This window comes from Toxorhynchites rutilus, chromosome 3 (assembly GCF_029784135.1).
Source record: "Toxorhynchites rutilus septentrionalis strain SRP chromosome 3, ASM2978413v1, whole genome shotgun sequence".
In the NCBI taxonomy this organism is placed as follows: Eukaryota; Metazoa; Arthropoda; class Insecta; order Diptera; family Culicidae; genus Toxorhynchites; species Toxorhynchites rutilus.
Window position 1 is genome coordinate 164,375,900 of NC_073746.1, and position 16,126 is coordinate 164,392,025.

A 16,126-nucleotide genomic window follows, 5' to 3' on the forward strand; every position below is an offset into this window, starting at 1 on the left:
ATTTCACGTTCGATATTCGTACTAAGTTCATCAATCGTCGCTGGCTTGTTGGCATTGACCATAGACTTGACGTAGCCCCACAGGAAATCAGTAAGTTCAGTAAACTGGTCGCAAGGGGGGTTGTGGCATCATGTGCATTCCGACAAAAAAGCCCATTGGTTGGGGAAGAATTTCTTTCGTATTGAGAAAATTTGTTAAATATGAATATAAATTTATTGATAAATGTTTACTATCCTTGTATTACATATAAAATTTTATAACAATAACTTGTGTTTATTACTATTTACTTACAGCTCAATAACGCTAGGTGGACAAATTGTATATGTATTTTGTTCTACTGATTTTAACAGTAATAACCAATAAACCACTACAATCAAATGTATGAAAAAGATAAACGCTATGATTTTTATGATTTTCGATTTTTTCAATAGTTCAAATTGCTAGTTTTATTATCTATCGTTTCTTCCATCTCAACCGTGAAAAAACTGTACAGAGAACGGAAGTATGTATTGATTTACAAATGTTTTTTCATCGAAAATTTGGGAGATGTGCATTACACGACATAATATCGAATTCGTTTTTTCAGAAGAAGAATGTTTTGATTTGCGATCGGCTGCACTATAAAAGCGTTGAGTAGAAAAATCAAAATCGCAGATTCAGTCACCGCTGGATGGGGATTAATTGAATAATTAACGCCTGAAAAAAGTATCATGCCCCATTTGTGCAGATCATTGTCCATTACCAAAACTACATTAAATGGTCAGCTCTTAATACCGGCTGATCGCTATTATTACACTGATAAACAATTCCGTAATCTGATAACAATTCTCGCGCCATGCAACCTTTTTGTATTTCATCCGACTCTACAACAGTACCTTGCCTAGAATCCAAGATATTAACACTTAGACGGCCATGAGTGCCGTACTGCACTTAAAAATTATTCCGCTGGGACCATGAGTGCAGCATTGCACACGCAAAATCTTCCAAAGTTCCAAACGTGTGCGCTACAGCGTTAAAACTAATGTTTTTCGTTTTTTGCTGCCCACAATATATAGTTTGGCATCTCATAGTTTGGCATCACTGTTTGTCTTATTCTACCAATTACAATTTATCACTACCCGAAATGCTCCGAAAAGTTGTTATGTCTGGATTGTTAATAGAAGACATTTTACGATTTTGAAACAATGTTATAAAAATGTAATATCGAAAAAATGAATTGTTTCAAAATGATTTTTATTGATATTTTACTCGTTTACCTTGAGTTGGGACCGCGTGTGCAGTACTACACACGGGTAGTTTTTACCCTTATATGGCAGATGGGGATGAAATGTTATGCTGGATGGGTTCCTGGCACCATCTAGTATAAGAATCAACCATTGAACCCTCCAGGTTTTCACGAACTTTTTGGCCAAAACACCATGGCCGTCAAAGTATTATAAAGCGGAATGACAAACATATAATTGACAATTGCCCCAGTTTTCATTCAATCCGAGACTCATACGGAGTCCAGGCCAGTATTCAAGATGCTTTGATCAATGACCCGTCAACGGAAAGCTTTGAACAGTCCTCGTTTTGGCCAACAAACAGCAAATGGTGGTCAAACACCAGGATACAATGAATGCCAACCTGTACGCGGAGCCACACGTTCATAAAGGCCTCGATCGACACGACGGCATGGTTTGTCACCTCAAGCGCAGCATCTACGGATTCAAGCAGTCCGCTCGAGCATGGAACAAGTAGATGGACGGAGAATTCAAGTCCATGGGCTTCCACCAGGCGGATGCCGACACTTGTCTGTATATCCTCAACCACGGTAGAAAGTAGACCTACATCCTCATATACGTTCACGATATGGTCGTCGCCTGCAACTCCGAGAATGAGTTCGTCTCAAGTGACGAGGGACGGTGGACACTACACTCTCGATCAAGCAAGCTACATCAAAAAGATGATTCGACGATTCGGACACGATTGACCTCGGACACCTCAAGCAAATAGAGAGGAAAAGTGTACATTGCCTACAAATACAGTGGAACCCCGGTTTATTCGCGACAGTGAGTTCCATAGTAAATCCATAGGCCTTCCCGGAATTTGTCAGTGAATGATAGGCACATGCACTTTTGGTTTGGTCATGGCTTTCACATTATCTGACCACTGGTGTACACGACCTTGTAGATGGATAGTTGCATAATTTAGAACTCATTTTAAGTACTGTATTGCGTTATCCGCGATTTTAGTTATTCCCAGTGAGCAAGCCAGACTATTCCTCGGATAATAGGAGTTCTACTGTACGTCATTCCGCTGTCTGGTAGGCTGTTTGCTTTACGGTTTCGGTCAACACCCGGCCGGACATTTGCGTACCCTACCCTGGGCAGAAAAGTAAAACCAAGAGAGACCTTCGATACCTAAAGAGCTTAAAGGATCATCGTCAGCACCTGAGATTCGGATGCGACGAGATGGAATGCTTCATGCCGATTGGGCCGCTGACGACGGAGACAGAAAATTGCATTCCGGATTTCTGGTGAAGCTCGGCGGCGGTCTTGTCGACTGCGGAACACGAAAGCAATCATGTGTCGTCCTCTTCTCGGCAGAGGCCGATCTCAACGTAACGTAATCAAAGTTTTCTCGCATATTTGACTACCAAAAGCTTTAAGCATTTCAATTTAGCAATACAGAGGGTTTTTTATAAGCACTATACTATTGTTTAATGAAATGTGATGAGATCCCCTCACTGAATCAATCAAGCTTGATTACGGGTTTTAAAATTCATGGTGGGACTGTTATGCCTAGAATATCAACATGGGACTATTGAACTTGATGTTGTTTTTTATATACTGGGAACAAAAAAAATCGCAGAATATAAATGTCATTGTTATTAGGCATTCGCTAATAAGGTGTACACGTGTTTTGTTAAACTTCTTCTTATTTGTTTGAGAATTAGTTCGTTTTTCCAAACCAGAAATGAGTGCATTAGCCCTGCTGAAAGTGTGACTTGAAATTCTTGTACTTGAACCAATTTATTCGATATGGATCTACAAAAAATACAATACAATTGAGCTTGATGTTGTTTTTTTAAAAGCTGGGAACAAACTATAACTTTTTTGTGTTTTTCCGTAAGATTATGCATAAAAGCGACGTTCTATGAAGAAAAATGAAAATCGTCAAAAAGTAACGAAACCCATCAAGCGGTAACTGTATCTTGGAATTTAAAAACAAAATTCATCATGATACTATTGACCATAGATAATCTTCGAGTAATCCACTGAACTGGCCAAACCGCTTAGTATTTACTCACCGTACAAAATCTCAAACTACTTAAACTTAAATATAAATAATAGAATCTTTTTACTGTTTTGGAATGTTCGCCGAAGGAAAATCACTGTGCGAAGGAAAGAAATCGTTGTGTTGGCTGGTGAATTTTGACTAGATTTTTGTTCAACAACCGAATCATATGAGAAAAAAAAGTTATCGAATTCGAATCTTCCACAGCATCATTTCTCTAATAATTGGTTCAGATAAGAACCTGCCTCTTTCCGAGTAACTACTTACAATCGACGCTACACAACACTGCGAGCGTAAAATTGCTTATGATGAACCCAACAGGTCGGCTAGAGGATCATCCTGAGTGGAAACATTACTTTTAGCATAATTTTTTCCTATACTCTTATTTCCACTTGTCTGCGCTGGCTTGGAATTCGCTAGTTGTTCTAGGGAGGATGAAAATGGCGTTATATGGAGTTTAAACACAAACAAAAAAAACTAGAACTTACTTTTGTTGGAACGAAATAGATCGTCATCATCGTCATCTTCGTCATCCCCGAAAAGGCTATTGGTAGAAGTTACCGCTCGAGCTGTTTTTTGTTTGACGGCATCAAATGGCTTGCTACTATTTTGAACACGATCGGTGTTCTTCTTTTTTGTTGCACTAAACAACTCACCGTCGCTGTCTTCATCAGATCCAAATATGCTTTTCTTCTCAACAATCGACGTTTTCCGTGTAGCTTGGATGCTTGACTGTCCTAACGTTTTAGGCTGAGAGTTGTTATTTGAAAATAAATCATCATCATCGTCATCGCTGTCGGTGAAAATTGAATGTGAATTAACGGTTGGTCGAGGGTTAGTTGACTTTGGATTTTGCCTAGTAGTAGCGACCACACTCTGTACATTCGTAGCGATATTTGCACCTTTCCTGCCGAATAGGTCGTCTCCATCTGATTCCTCCTCACTGAACAATCCTTTAGCCTTTGGAATGGCTTCCGATGGTATCGGATCAGAACTAAGGAATTGACCCGGATTGTTCTCTACAACGATGGGAAACAAATGGTCTACCCTTGGGGGAGCAGCTATTATTTCTTCGTGCTGTACTCTCACTTCCGAACCAAGCACAACGCGCACCTCTTCCGCGGGCGCTTTTTCGGCAGATATCGACTGATTATCGTGTGCGAAATCAGCAGTTTTACTATTTTCATAATTTGTCCTTCTATGCTGTCGGGAGGAAGGTTTTCGTTTAACCTGTATTCTAGCGCGGCCTTTGGTCACCCCAATCAGTTTGTCCGGTGCAGCAGTTTGGGACTCTGATTTCTGTTCGGCAGTTTCAGCGACAGAATCGCCACGATTGGTCGTTGTGACTATTGAAGGAGCAGTTACAGACTCACTTTCTTGTCTGTTGCTTGGAGTAGGTGGAATTTTCCGTGCCCCCGGTAGCAGCGCATTTACGTTAATGTTAACTTTGGTGTTTAGTTTGTTCGGTTTCGGCTTCGGCTTGGTTTGTTCGAAGTTGATTTCATTTCGTTGACGTTCTTCAATAATAGCCGATATGCGTTTGATGGAAGGATCCTGTATTTTTGCCAAGTTACTTTTTTCGTCCACCTCATCTCGATCAGCGTGTTCTTCCACTGATGCCATATCGTCAGGAGGAGGTCCATCAACATCCATGAAGAAATAGAGATTGCCACTGGCTCCACTAGCATTGCCGTTCGATGCAGTCGATGATCGCCCAGCGAATAACCCATCTTCGTTCTGATCAACAGTAGAAGACACTCGAGGTTCATCGAAATCATCGTCGGAGGGTGGCACATCATCAAATAAGCCGATTGAGTTGTAGCTTAAGGCACTTTTAGCTTCCACTAGCAATGGTTTGTTTCCGATAGACATCGCTACCGTGGGTAATACATCCTCCTCTGATGTATGGTTTATCACTGCGCAAGTATCGTTTGTTTCCAATGGCGTCACGGCAGCATCAAGAGTGTAAGGTTCATATAAAAGAGTCTGCTCCATTGGCTGTTTCTCGGGCGAACCGTCACACCTTTCCGGTACACCATTGAGTTTTGACTTTGAATCTATCAGGATGGATGAGCTAATCTCCTTCGATGATCCAGACACTTCGTAGGAAGTTAAATAGTAGTCGATATCGTTAGTCACGTTCATGTTCTCTTGCTGTTGATCTTCGAATGGGGGAATCTCTGGGGGTTCCATTGAAACTTGTGGTTCCACATACTCAACATCATTCTTTTCGGGATTACTACTATCTTCGACCGAATCAACCTTTAAATCTACTTCGTGTTCGATGATGGGGTTTTGCGAATCCTCGCTAGTCTTTCGTTGAACCGGTTCTGGTACACGCGAGAGAACTGTGCGACTATTGAAAAGAGAATCATTCTCACTATCACCATCAGAATCAGATTCGAAAATCGTTTTCTTCTTAAGGACCTCTGATCGTATGCTGAAATCAGATCGAGCACCATTGGAACCGTTAGTCTCATTAGAAACTAGCTCCTTGGATACAATCTCACTGGACGGAATCCTAATTTCATCGTCGGTATCATCAAACAGATTGATTTTTGACTTCTCTGGTACCCTCTTGGAGCCAACATCTAGCTGTGGAAGATAAAATAAATATAATTTAAACGGGACATCGAAGCTGAGTTTCACAGCCAGTTTGCACAAAGCAAATATATACACTACACGAAGCAAAAAGCAAGTAAAATAATAGATTTGAATACGTAGTTACACACGACTAATCGATTTAATTTTTTAATGGTATGTGTTAAATAAAAGAATAATGTTCTGCAGAGCTAATAAGGATGAAATATATAAATTAGCAACGTTAGAAATATCTTTTCATTAATGTAGAAAATGACGATTTCTCTGTGACAGAAAAAAGTACACAACTTCAGGGCCATCTTAGACTGCGATATCGAAGAAGATCTTCGTTTGACTGCATTATTTTCTTCTACCAAATTTTTTAGCACCTTGACAGACGGTTGTTAGAGTCTTTTACAGCTACCAGATAAAACTTGTTCAGTTCTAATGAACATTTGAAAAAAAAAATAAAAATTGTCATGATTCAACAATTACGACCTTTCCATCGATGATCCTCCATTAAACCATTTGCTCCGTTAGAACACTTAAAAATGTAATGCCAAGCAGTCGAACATGAGCTTGAAAGCACTGGCAGCGAATGCTCATTTTGGTAATCCGTCATGCGGCTGCTTTGCAGTTGAATAAACGCTTTCAAATTATTTCTCTGGCATATTACTCAGGTAAAGGCTGAACAAAAGCTTTAGTTTGTCCTAAATAAGCTTTTATACAACGTATAGTTCAGCATTTTGTTTTATTGAGCACTCAATACTATTGTTCGACCATTATAAGACTGATTAATTTTATTACAGTTAATGAACGGTTTGTGTCGGTAGGGCAGAGTGTATATAGCAGGGCTTTGCATAGTCATAGTCAACTGAGGATAGTCAGCTGACTATCTGACTAACTATATCCGTATTCAGTTAGTAATGACTTTTGGCTTCTTCACTCAGTTTCCCGCCAAAATGACTGAAAAGTCAGTCGGGCGTTTAGTCACTATCTCCCTCTACCGACTCGACTATATCATTTCATTCTTCCTTCCCCCAAAACGAATTCGTTCCTCTCTTTCTCTCTCCCATGTACGTGTGCATGCATCGATGTTTGAGTTCAGCGTGGTTTGACATACGCTACAGATGAGCTAGATTCTTTTGTATCCTACACGAAAATTACTCACATGTATAAAATAGCGTGCAGTGTGTGTGCGCTATTTTGCACGCCTAAGGGTGGGTTTAGACTAGTGATATATTCATATGAAGATTTATTAGAAATCGCATCAACCGTTTACACTAGCGTGAACTTCTATAATGAATATATTCATATCTTCGGTGAATTTATTCACCTGAAGTAGAACTGCATCCAACTTTAGTGATTTCTCACCAGTGAGAAATTCACAAGCGTTTACATATGCTGAATTTATTCAAGTAATATATACCTCGAATAAGTGTATCATATTTATTCTCACCCGTTTACACCTATTTCACGTGAATAAATCCATCTATAGCTATAGATCTCCCTAATGTAAACCCGCCAAAATACTAACTAATACCAATGCGAGGACCTTTATAGCATAGTTGATAAATGTCTAAGTTCGTTGGTTTGAGTTTACGATGGGTAGACAATAAACCGTCCATTGATGGGGTAACTTCTTTTTTTATCAGTTTCTCTTTATATGGTACTGCCTTACAAATGAAGCATACATTTCTGCATAATTAAAAAATTAATCAAGCAAACTGAACCACATTTGGCATGTGGAGGTTTTAGGGAGCAAGAAACATTTCTAAGGTGGTTCAACACTCCTCCTACCTTTCTGAAGAGGGGAGGGGGGAGGTCTGCCATAGAAATGAAACAGTTTTGTTAGAAATACTAGGAATTTTATAGTAAAAGGTAAATTCAACGGGGTCAATTAGAAGATCAACCAATGAACAGTTCTGCGATTGCACCCATTAACTTGCTCATAGTAAGTAAACGTGGATGTTTGAAGGTATTGATAACAAAACACAAATTTTGGGCGGGACGAAGTTTGCCGGGTCAGCTAGTTCTGTTATAAAAATAAGAGAGAGAGAGAGAGAAGGGGTGTGAGATTGGAGCCGCATACACATTTGGTTACGTTCAACATAATAGTCTCTGCCATCTATTACAGGCATGAATATGATTGCACGGCAAACATGCTAAAGCATAAACATCCCATTTTCAAACATCTTAGACAGTATTCATCAATAGAATCGTCAAATTCGAATTCGTTGTCATCACTACAGTCTAAATCGCACTGTGAAATAGTATATTTTGCGATCATTCACACTTAAGACCAACATTTTTCACTGATCCGTTCAGTTAGAGTGGACCAAATTTATTTTTTAATGTACTCAGAATGTGTACATTTTACACTAACGGGTTCAAGCACATTTCAACAAGGTACCTATTGGCTTCAAGAAAAAGTTTAGTTGGTTTGAATTCGGTGCTTGAAAATAGTTTAAATTCAATATACAAATGATTGATCCATTCTTTCTGCACATGATATAGAGCCATTTCGCCATGGTAAATGGTACATGGTCCGCTCTGACTGCATACTATGAGGGATTTTCGTTGATCAATCATAGCAAATTTCGTGCAATTATTCCTGCTGTATGCGTGATTTTCCAAATCTGGTATGTAGTTCACATAATGCGTAACCAAATGTAATCAATAACTCGAAGTTTTGAATTTAGCGACTTGGTCCCCTCCGACTTAATACCGACCATATCCGAATTCAATTTTTCGAATTTTCCTTCAGAGTTTTCCGAGAAGTTTCAATGTCATGTTTGGTTGGAATATGTTTGCATTAGACAACGGTTTTAATCGGTTGATTGATTCAAGCATTGTGTAACATTTCTACATCAAATGTCAAATGTTTCATGTATTGTTGAATTGGATCATAGAGACTTTGAGCTGTATGACAGCCATTCGCCTCTTTTTCCCTCCTTACACACCAGAACAACCACTCAAAGTTACACAATACTTGTAGTAAATCATTTCAAGTGGGCGCAGGCGCCTCTTTTAGTTCTACGGTATATAATACCAGGGTGTAAGCGTTCAAACCCTGCAGATTGATTACAGTATAAAATGTACTGAATCAGGTTAGCCTCTTTTAAAAAAAAACAGAGTGTCTTTTTCTTTCCGTGTGTCGTTTTGCAATACGACATCTAGGCCACCGGTTAAGCCGTATCTCTTTCGAAGGTCCGCAGTTCACATGCATTCCGTTAGAATTGGGTCGCATTACTACCCCTCAGCTGCTCTTTAATTTATTGAATGATGAGGTGTTTACTATGACGCTATTAGCATTGCACAATGGTCCAGGAGGTGCATTTAAGGGGGACCCCGGTCTGGAAAATCGAAAAAAATAAAATTTTGTTTTTTTTGCATTTTTGGGAAATTGTCCTAAAAGGATTTTTCGATATTTGATTCCGTTGGAAAGTTACAGCCAAAAGTATGAAGTTTTTTCAAGGGATATAGTATTGCTGCACGAATTTTAAAAAGTGTTTTTCTCGAAATCATGTTATTTCAACTGGTGGTATCGATATTTCAGGATCTACTCGACAGATTTGGCTGGAAAATTTTGTCAGCATGTAAAATTGAATTATCTAAGGCGTTACACAGCCGTTTTTCATATCTCATTTTTTCGATTTTTTGAAAATCACTATTTAGAAATTTTTAATGAAAAATATCTAATTTTTAACAAAAATGGGCGCCGTTTTGTCAATTTTTTGAATTTTCAAAAACCCCTATGTAACGCTTTAGATATTGTTCTAAAGATCCAAAATATTCATCTACTCAATTATTGATATTTCTTCCCAAAAAATACGCTCTGTTCATTCGCTTGTCATTTATTTTGGGGCAAACATAAAGAATGTTCGTTATTTAAAAGACCACACTTGACTCCACATAATGTGGGGTTTACAAAACCATGTTATTTTTTGTATTTAAGTGAACTAAAATTGAAATCGTAAGTTTTTGGGTGAAAAAGCATCAATAACTTTAAGAAGGATTAAGATATTGAGAAGTTTTGCATCGCAATATATTTGTCTTGATAAGCTTTAAAAGTCCTTCCAAAACAATTTTGATGTAGGATTTGTTAAATAAAAGTTAGAGCAAAAAATCGGTTCCATCATATGCAACAACTTTGTCGAAGACAGTTTTTGTCTAGATAATAATTGTCGATGCTCATGCTCATAGATGCTCATTTCCATTTAAATACACCTCCAAAACCATTGTGCATTGGTGACGCTCTCTAATGCCAACTTAATGGCGAGAGTTTCAAACTCGTTGGTAACTCTAATACTAGTCTCAGCATTACCATCGAGTATACCAATGGCTAAGACGTCATAGGTGGCGGACCTGTCGGTATAGACAATGCGTTTATTAGCAATGTCAGTACGTAGGACCTCGTTCACCACCACTTGCACCTTCTGAGGGTTATCCCCAGCCCTAACGTGCCATTTTTATGCTCCAGCTAATACTGAGAGGAACGGCATCCCAGGCTCTAGGAGAGCATCGACTTATCTACATTGGACGAGGCAGCGTCTCACCTGTTAGGGATTGATATTTTTGCCTGGCCTCAACCCCGTATGGGGTATCAAGCGATATGTTGGCTGGACACTCCTCACACCTGACTGGAGCATGAACCATCCTCTGCACACATACCATCTCGAATGGCGGTTCACCTAGGTAAATGATTTTGGTTTGTCCAGTCGAAAATATGATCATGGTTTGTCCACTTTTTTGAATGCTCTAATTCAGCACACCTTTGTCAAATCAGGTATTCGAATGTTTCAAAACATATAAACAAAATTGTCTTTTTCATGATTTACAGTAGTTTTATAGTATATTTTTTGCTGCACCCGTGGCCGAGTGGTTAGCGTCATAACTAACATGCCAGGTGTTCGGGTTCAATTCCCGTTCTGGTCGGGGGAATTTTTCGTCAAAGAAATTTCCTCCGACTTGCACTGTGATCACGCGTATTCTAGAGCTTGCCACCTAGAATGCCCAAAAAATATTCTGAAGAAAGCCTAAATTATCAATGGATCATTATGATGACAGTAAACTGAAGCAATGATAAATGCAAAAAAAAAACCGACCAAACTATCGGCTGATAAAAAGTCTGCCGTCTACGGGGCTCTAAGGGGAATCCCCTCCATAAATGGAGATAGATGCGAGAGCAGTAGGGAGCAATTCGCGTTGACGGCATTGAGCATTGATTGAGGGGAGCGTCAAAGATAATAATCGATTTTCAAGCGAAATGAAAACATTTTTAAAATTTAAATTATGAAAGAAAGTTAACTTCTCCGTATCAAATTAGTGTTCTATTTAAATGAAAAACAATTCTTTTTGCTGGTGGTGAAAAAAATCTCATACGAATTTGTTTTCGAAGACAACATTATCTATACACAGTAGGGTGTCAATGAAAATGGGCTGCCCCCTTGGGTGATTTTTAGATTTTTAAAAAACTCAAACTTTGATCGCTTTGCGCCACTCTCCCTTAAGTCCGATTGAGCTGATGCTTTGCATAGGGTTTTTTCGAGGTGGTGAACATTTTTTATGGGGTAACTTTTTGAAATCCGAGATGTCGGGGTTTTCGAAAAAAAAATTTGATGCCAAATTAAGACATTGGCATGAAACGTCGAGATCTAAAGTCATCTCGAAAATGTTTTGACGTAGGATTACGTCTTTCGGGAACATATTGGGATACAAATTGAAAATCGAAAATCAAGCACATCGTGAAAATTGTCCAATTTCAAACGCTTATTGCTCATTCATTTCATGATGGATTGATGAAATTTTTGCGTCAATCGATTTCGGCACTTCATAACAATTTTTTATATTAAAGAAAATAATGTATGTCATGAAACTAACTATCGAACAATTGAAAAATCTCAACCCCTATCCTAACGGAAATACCCACTTCTGATTGGTCGAAATTGACGACACATGCGGCGGGTCCCTAACAGAGACATCAAAACCAAGCTGCCTGGGGAAAATCGGCATTGCAAATACTTGAAAATAGGGGGAAACTTTTGTTCCTACCGAAATGTATTCCCTAACAGAGACATCAAACCCAACCTGCCTGGGGAATTCGGCATTGCAAATACATGAAAGTAAGGGGAGTTTTTGCTCCCACCGAAATGTGTTCCCTAACAGAAACATCGTAACCAAGCTGCCTGAAGGAAATCGACATTACAAATATATGAAAGTAGGGAGAACTTTTGTTCCTACCGAAATGTGTTCCTTAACATAGACATTAAAACCAAATCATTATAAAAGAGTTTAACTATGTAATTCTTCAAACATATCCAAAATCAACAGATAGCCTAACGGAATCCTACGTCAACTATGTGGTCGTGTCTCGGACACAACCTTCCTGTGACTTTTTTTGTCAAAAATCGGTATTTTTTTTCGGAATACGAAACGAAAAGTATGGTTTTGGGTGCCAATAAAAATAGTTATCTCGATTTTTCATTCGGAACTAGCTACGAAATGTTGATTTGCACGATAATATACTCTATGCAAAATATAAGCTCATTCGGACTTCATTTACTGGTGTTACAGGCGTTAGAAAAATCATTATGAAAAATCATAACTCAAAAACGAAAAAACGCCTCTCTGGTTTCGACATATGTTATGTGAAAAATCCCCAGCTTTCCAGAAAAAAATATAAAAAAATATAGCGCTTTTGGACTACGAAAACAATAAAAAACGAATACAATCAATAATAACGAGAGCAGGATTCCAATTTTCTGCAGGTATAGTATTTTTTCAAAAAAGATTTTTAATTTGATATATCGATCATCTGAATCGGTCTAGCAGTTCAAAAGTTATGAATTTTTGAAAAAAGTCATTTTTGGAAAAAAGAGGAAAAAGTTGATTTTTCGGACAACCCTAAAATGGAAATGGTCATCCTACTAAAAATATAAAAAATACGGATCTTATATCGATTTGGCATGGAAGGAGTGCATAAATAAAAATGAAAGGCCAAATCTATTCGTAAGCGGCGAACCCAAAGAAGGAATGGTCCGATTTTAGCCTTTTTTATTTTGATGTATTCGTTTTTTCCCGTAGATCAATATAATGGAGAGAAAAATCGGAGAATTGAATTCCCATATGTTCGAAAATTACATCGTGATAAACGTTTTTAGTCCATTCAATGTTTACGCTACGTTACGTAAGAAAACATGAATGTTCGAAAAAGTTCATATCAGAAAATTAATTTTTTAATTAATTAATAAAAAAGTTTTAGTAAAAATGTTGGAAATGTACAGACAAACGATTTAATAAGAGTCAGGGATACGTATTTCAATTAATTAAATAACATAATGTGAAATTTTTTGGCTCCTAATTGAAGCCGCCTTCGTCCGACTGTCATCGCAAATAGCGCATGAAAATGAGAGTTTTTAGAATCGCATTTTCTCTTCTGCTGATGTATATCGTAAATTCTACAAAAGAGCATTCTCTCGACTCGAGAGTCTCGAGTAACATTGAAGCGAACAATCGCAGGAGTGCGTTGCGTATTTTACATTAACTGGAAAAAGGACACACAAAACTAGCCTCACCTCAGGTGTATCCTTCGCAAATATCCCCTCTAGATCGTCATCATCGAAAAGATTAATCGGCGTTTTGACTGGTCGCTGAACAGGCGTTGAATCTATTTCATTGCTTCGCTGTGAATCAGGTTCTCTGTCAAATATGTTCACTTTCTTGCCCATATTCTGCTGGCTAGAGCCCTCATTCGCCTCAGCTGGTTTTGTTTTTGGCGGAGTTGCAAATTGCGCATCGACAGTCCTCCGACCACCAGCTTTAGGCTTGAATATCTCATCGAAATCATCCACTGGAGGGTCGTCATCGAATAGATTTGTTATCTTCCGTATTCTGTCAGGCCCACCATTAATGGATCTTTTCGCTGGCACAAACAAATCATCTTCCTCCAGAATATCGGAATTGTTATTGTTCACATCATCGAAAATGTTCGCTGTTGTCGGTTTTTTACCAACAGATATGTCCAATTTAGCCTCATTACTTTCGACCTTGATGGCGCGCTTTGAATCGATCGATAACGTCGATGGTTCACCCTGATAAACACTGCCTACGTTCGATGGCAGGTTATTGTTTAACGAATCGCCCTCCTCATCGCTCTCAATGAACAAATTAACCGGCTTTCTCTGCTGAACAGCAATGGGTTCATGTCTATCGATCGGTGGAGGCTCATCCGCAAATAGATCGAAACTTTTTCTCTCTGCTATCCTCTCTCTGAAGAAAGCCGGCGGAGGTTTAGTCGTTTGCACACTGGGCTTATGGATGGGCGTGGAATCCTCGTCTGAATCTTCGAACAAATTCGAAGTTTTCGATTTTGAAGACACGCTCAACACATCGTCTGTCTTGTTGTTCGCCGAAAACGGGGGTGGCATCATTTTCTGTACAGGCAACACCGGAACTTTATACTGCGGCAACATTGCTCTCATTGCCGGTAATTTTGGAGTGCTCAAAGCCGAGTGAATCGATAGCGTATCATCCCCAGATACGCTTGGATCGTTGGACGAGGCTCTTTTTCTAGGATCAGTATGCACTCCCCACACCGATCCTTCCGACTCAGACGGTGTATGGTTGCTGTTCGTTTGGGAAGGAAACATTCCTTCGCTGTCACTCGAATCCGAGAACTGTTGCTTTGTGTCAGAATCAGTTTCCTCTTCGGAATCAATCAATCCTACGTGCCATTTTTCGCGCCACTTCTGTGAACCGATAATATATGGCAGTGGTCTGTCAATGTAGGGATATTTTTGTACGGCTCTTAGGACAGTATTCCTAGCGGCGGCTTCCTCGTCATCATCATCGCTATCGCTGTCGCTCTCTAGCTGAACCGTAACCTTTTCAAAACATTTGTACATATTCGCAACTGAGTTCTCAACGGCCATCTGGAAAATCTCACTATAGGAACTTTTCTCGTCTTTCTCCACTTCCTCGTCACGTACCGAGTAGAAACTCTCGTCGTCGTCTTTAACGCGATTTTCCACAAATTTCAACTGCTGTACACCATTGAATGTGTTTGAAGCGTTCCCAAAACGGATGTGGCTCTCGTCCACCTCGAACAACAATCTGTTCAAATTATTCTGGGTTTGTTTGCACTTCTCTTGTAGGTTCTGGAAAGGTTAAGCGAATCATCAATAGTTTACATTGAAATAAGTGAAGCCACAAATCGACAATACCTTTGAAATTTGAACCATGTATTGCAGCAAATGCCCGTCCGATTCCAACGACCACTGGGGAATACGCTTTCGCAAGTCGTCCGGTGTCAGCGCCTAGTATAATGCGAAAAAGCATAGATGAGCACAAATAAAATACCAAAACCAACTCAGTGCTCTCGAGTTTCCGTTACAAAAGAAACACAGTCGTAAGACATTCGCGTGCGTTAACCACAAACCAATGTGCTGCAATGCTCCGGTAAGCAATGATTACGATTCGCGAAAACTACCCAATCAGTACCTGTCGACAGGAGATTGGCTCCGCTCAACTGAGCATTTGGGATTGGAATATTGAATTGTTTTTACTCTATCTGTCCTCGTTCCATCGAAATCAGAAGAAACAAATGCATCAATCAAAAAATTATTTTAGGTGAATGTGAAAGGATTTCAATGGACTCTAAGCTTTGTTATCGCAATTTGCTGTTTTTTTCCTGTTTTCTACCAAAACATTAATTTCGAGGACATTCTTATCAGCGTGCATAGTTTGAGCTAGAAAACAGCATTCATTCGATAGTTACCATTACTCAGCGCTTTTGTGAATGTTGAATGTTTTGAAAACGTTCTCTGCACTGCACACCCAAATAATATCAAATTTTAGCGCAAATTAGCGCAGGATAACAATTTTGCACTTCATTTTAATTCGCTACACTCAATCATAACAAACTAATGGTTACCGACACAAGGTGACGCTTGTATGGCATATTGATAATTCCAGAGGTTGCGAAGAGAATGTAGAGAGGCTAGAGACTAGAGACATAATACACCACTGACCCTTTGAAAGAGATGGTTCCCGGAATAAAACGCTGCAGAAAACGACTGCAACAGAAATGACCATATATAGGGGGGTAAAATGAAAACCTAAACACAGAACATGCAGGAAAAAAAGAAATATTTCGAATGCTTATAACTCGAACATTTCTTAATAGATCGGCAAGATGTTTGCATGAATTGATAGGAAGAATTTCTACGTATCTATCACAATGAATAAAATGTTATTTTTCATGAGA

General features: G+C 39.0%; 1 protein-coding gene across 1 annotated transcript; it reads right to left on the minus strand.

Moving 5' to 3' along the window:
- Nucleotides 1–236: 236 nt before the first annotated feature.
- Nucleotides 237–15,797, minus strand: LOC129777434 (WASH complex subunit 2). The gene is made up of 5 exons (XM_055783693.1): nt 15,638–15,797; nt 15,084–15,176; nt 13,437–15,017; nt 3,768–5,874; nt 237–3,704 (listed from the first exon to the last, which is right to left on the minus strand). Exons 1-5 carry the CDS (start codon nt 15,638–15,640, stop codon nt 3,583–3,585), a joined length of 3,906 nt encoding a protein of 1,301 aa, XP_055639668.1. The 5' UTR covers nt 15,641–15,797; the 3' UTR covers nt 237–3,582.
- Nucleotides 15,798–16,126: the final 329 nt, after the last annotated feature.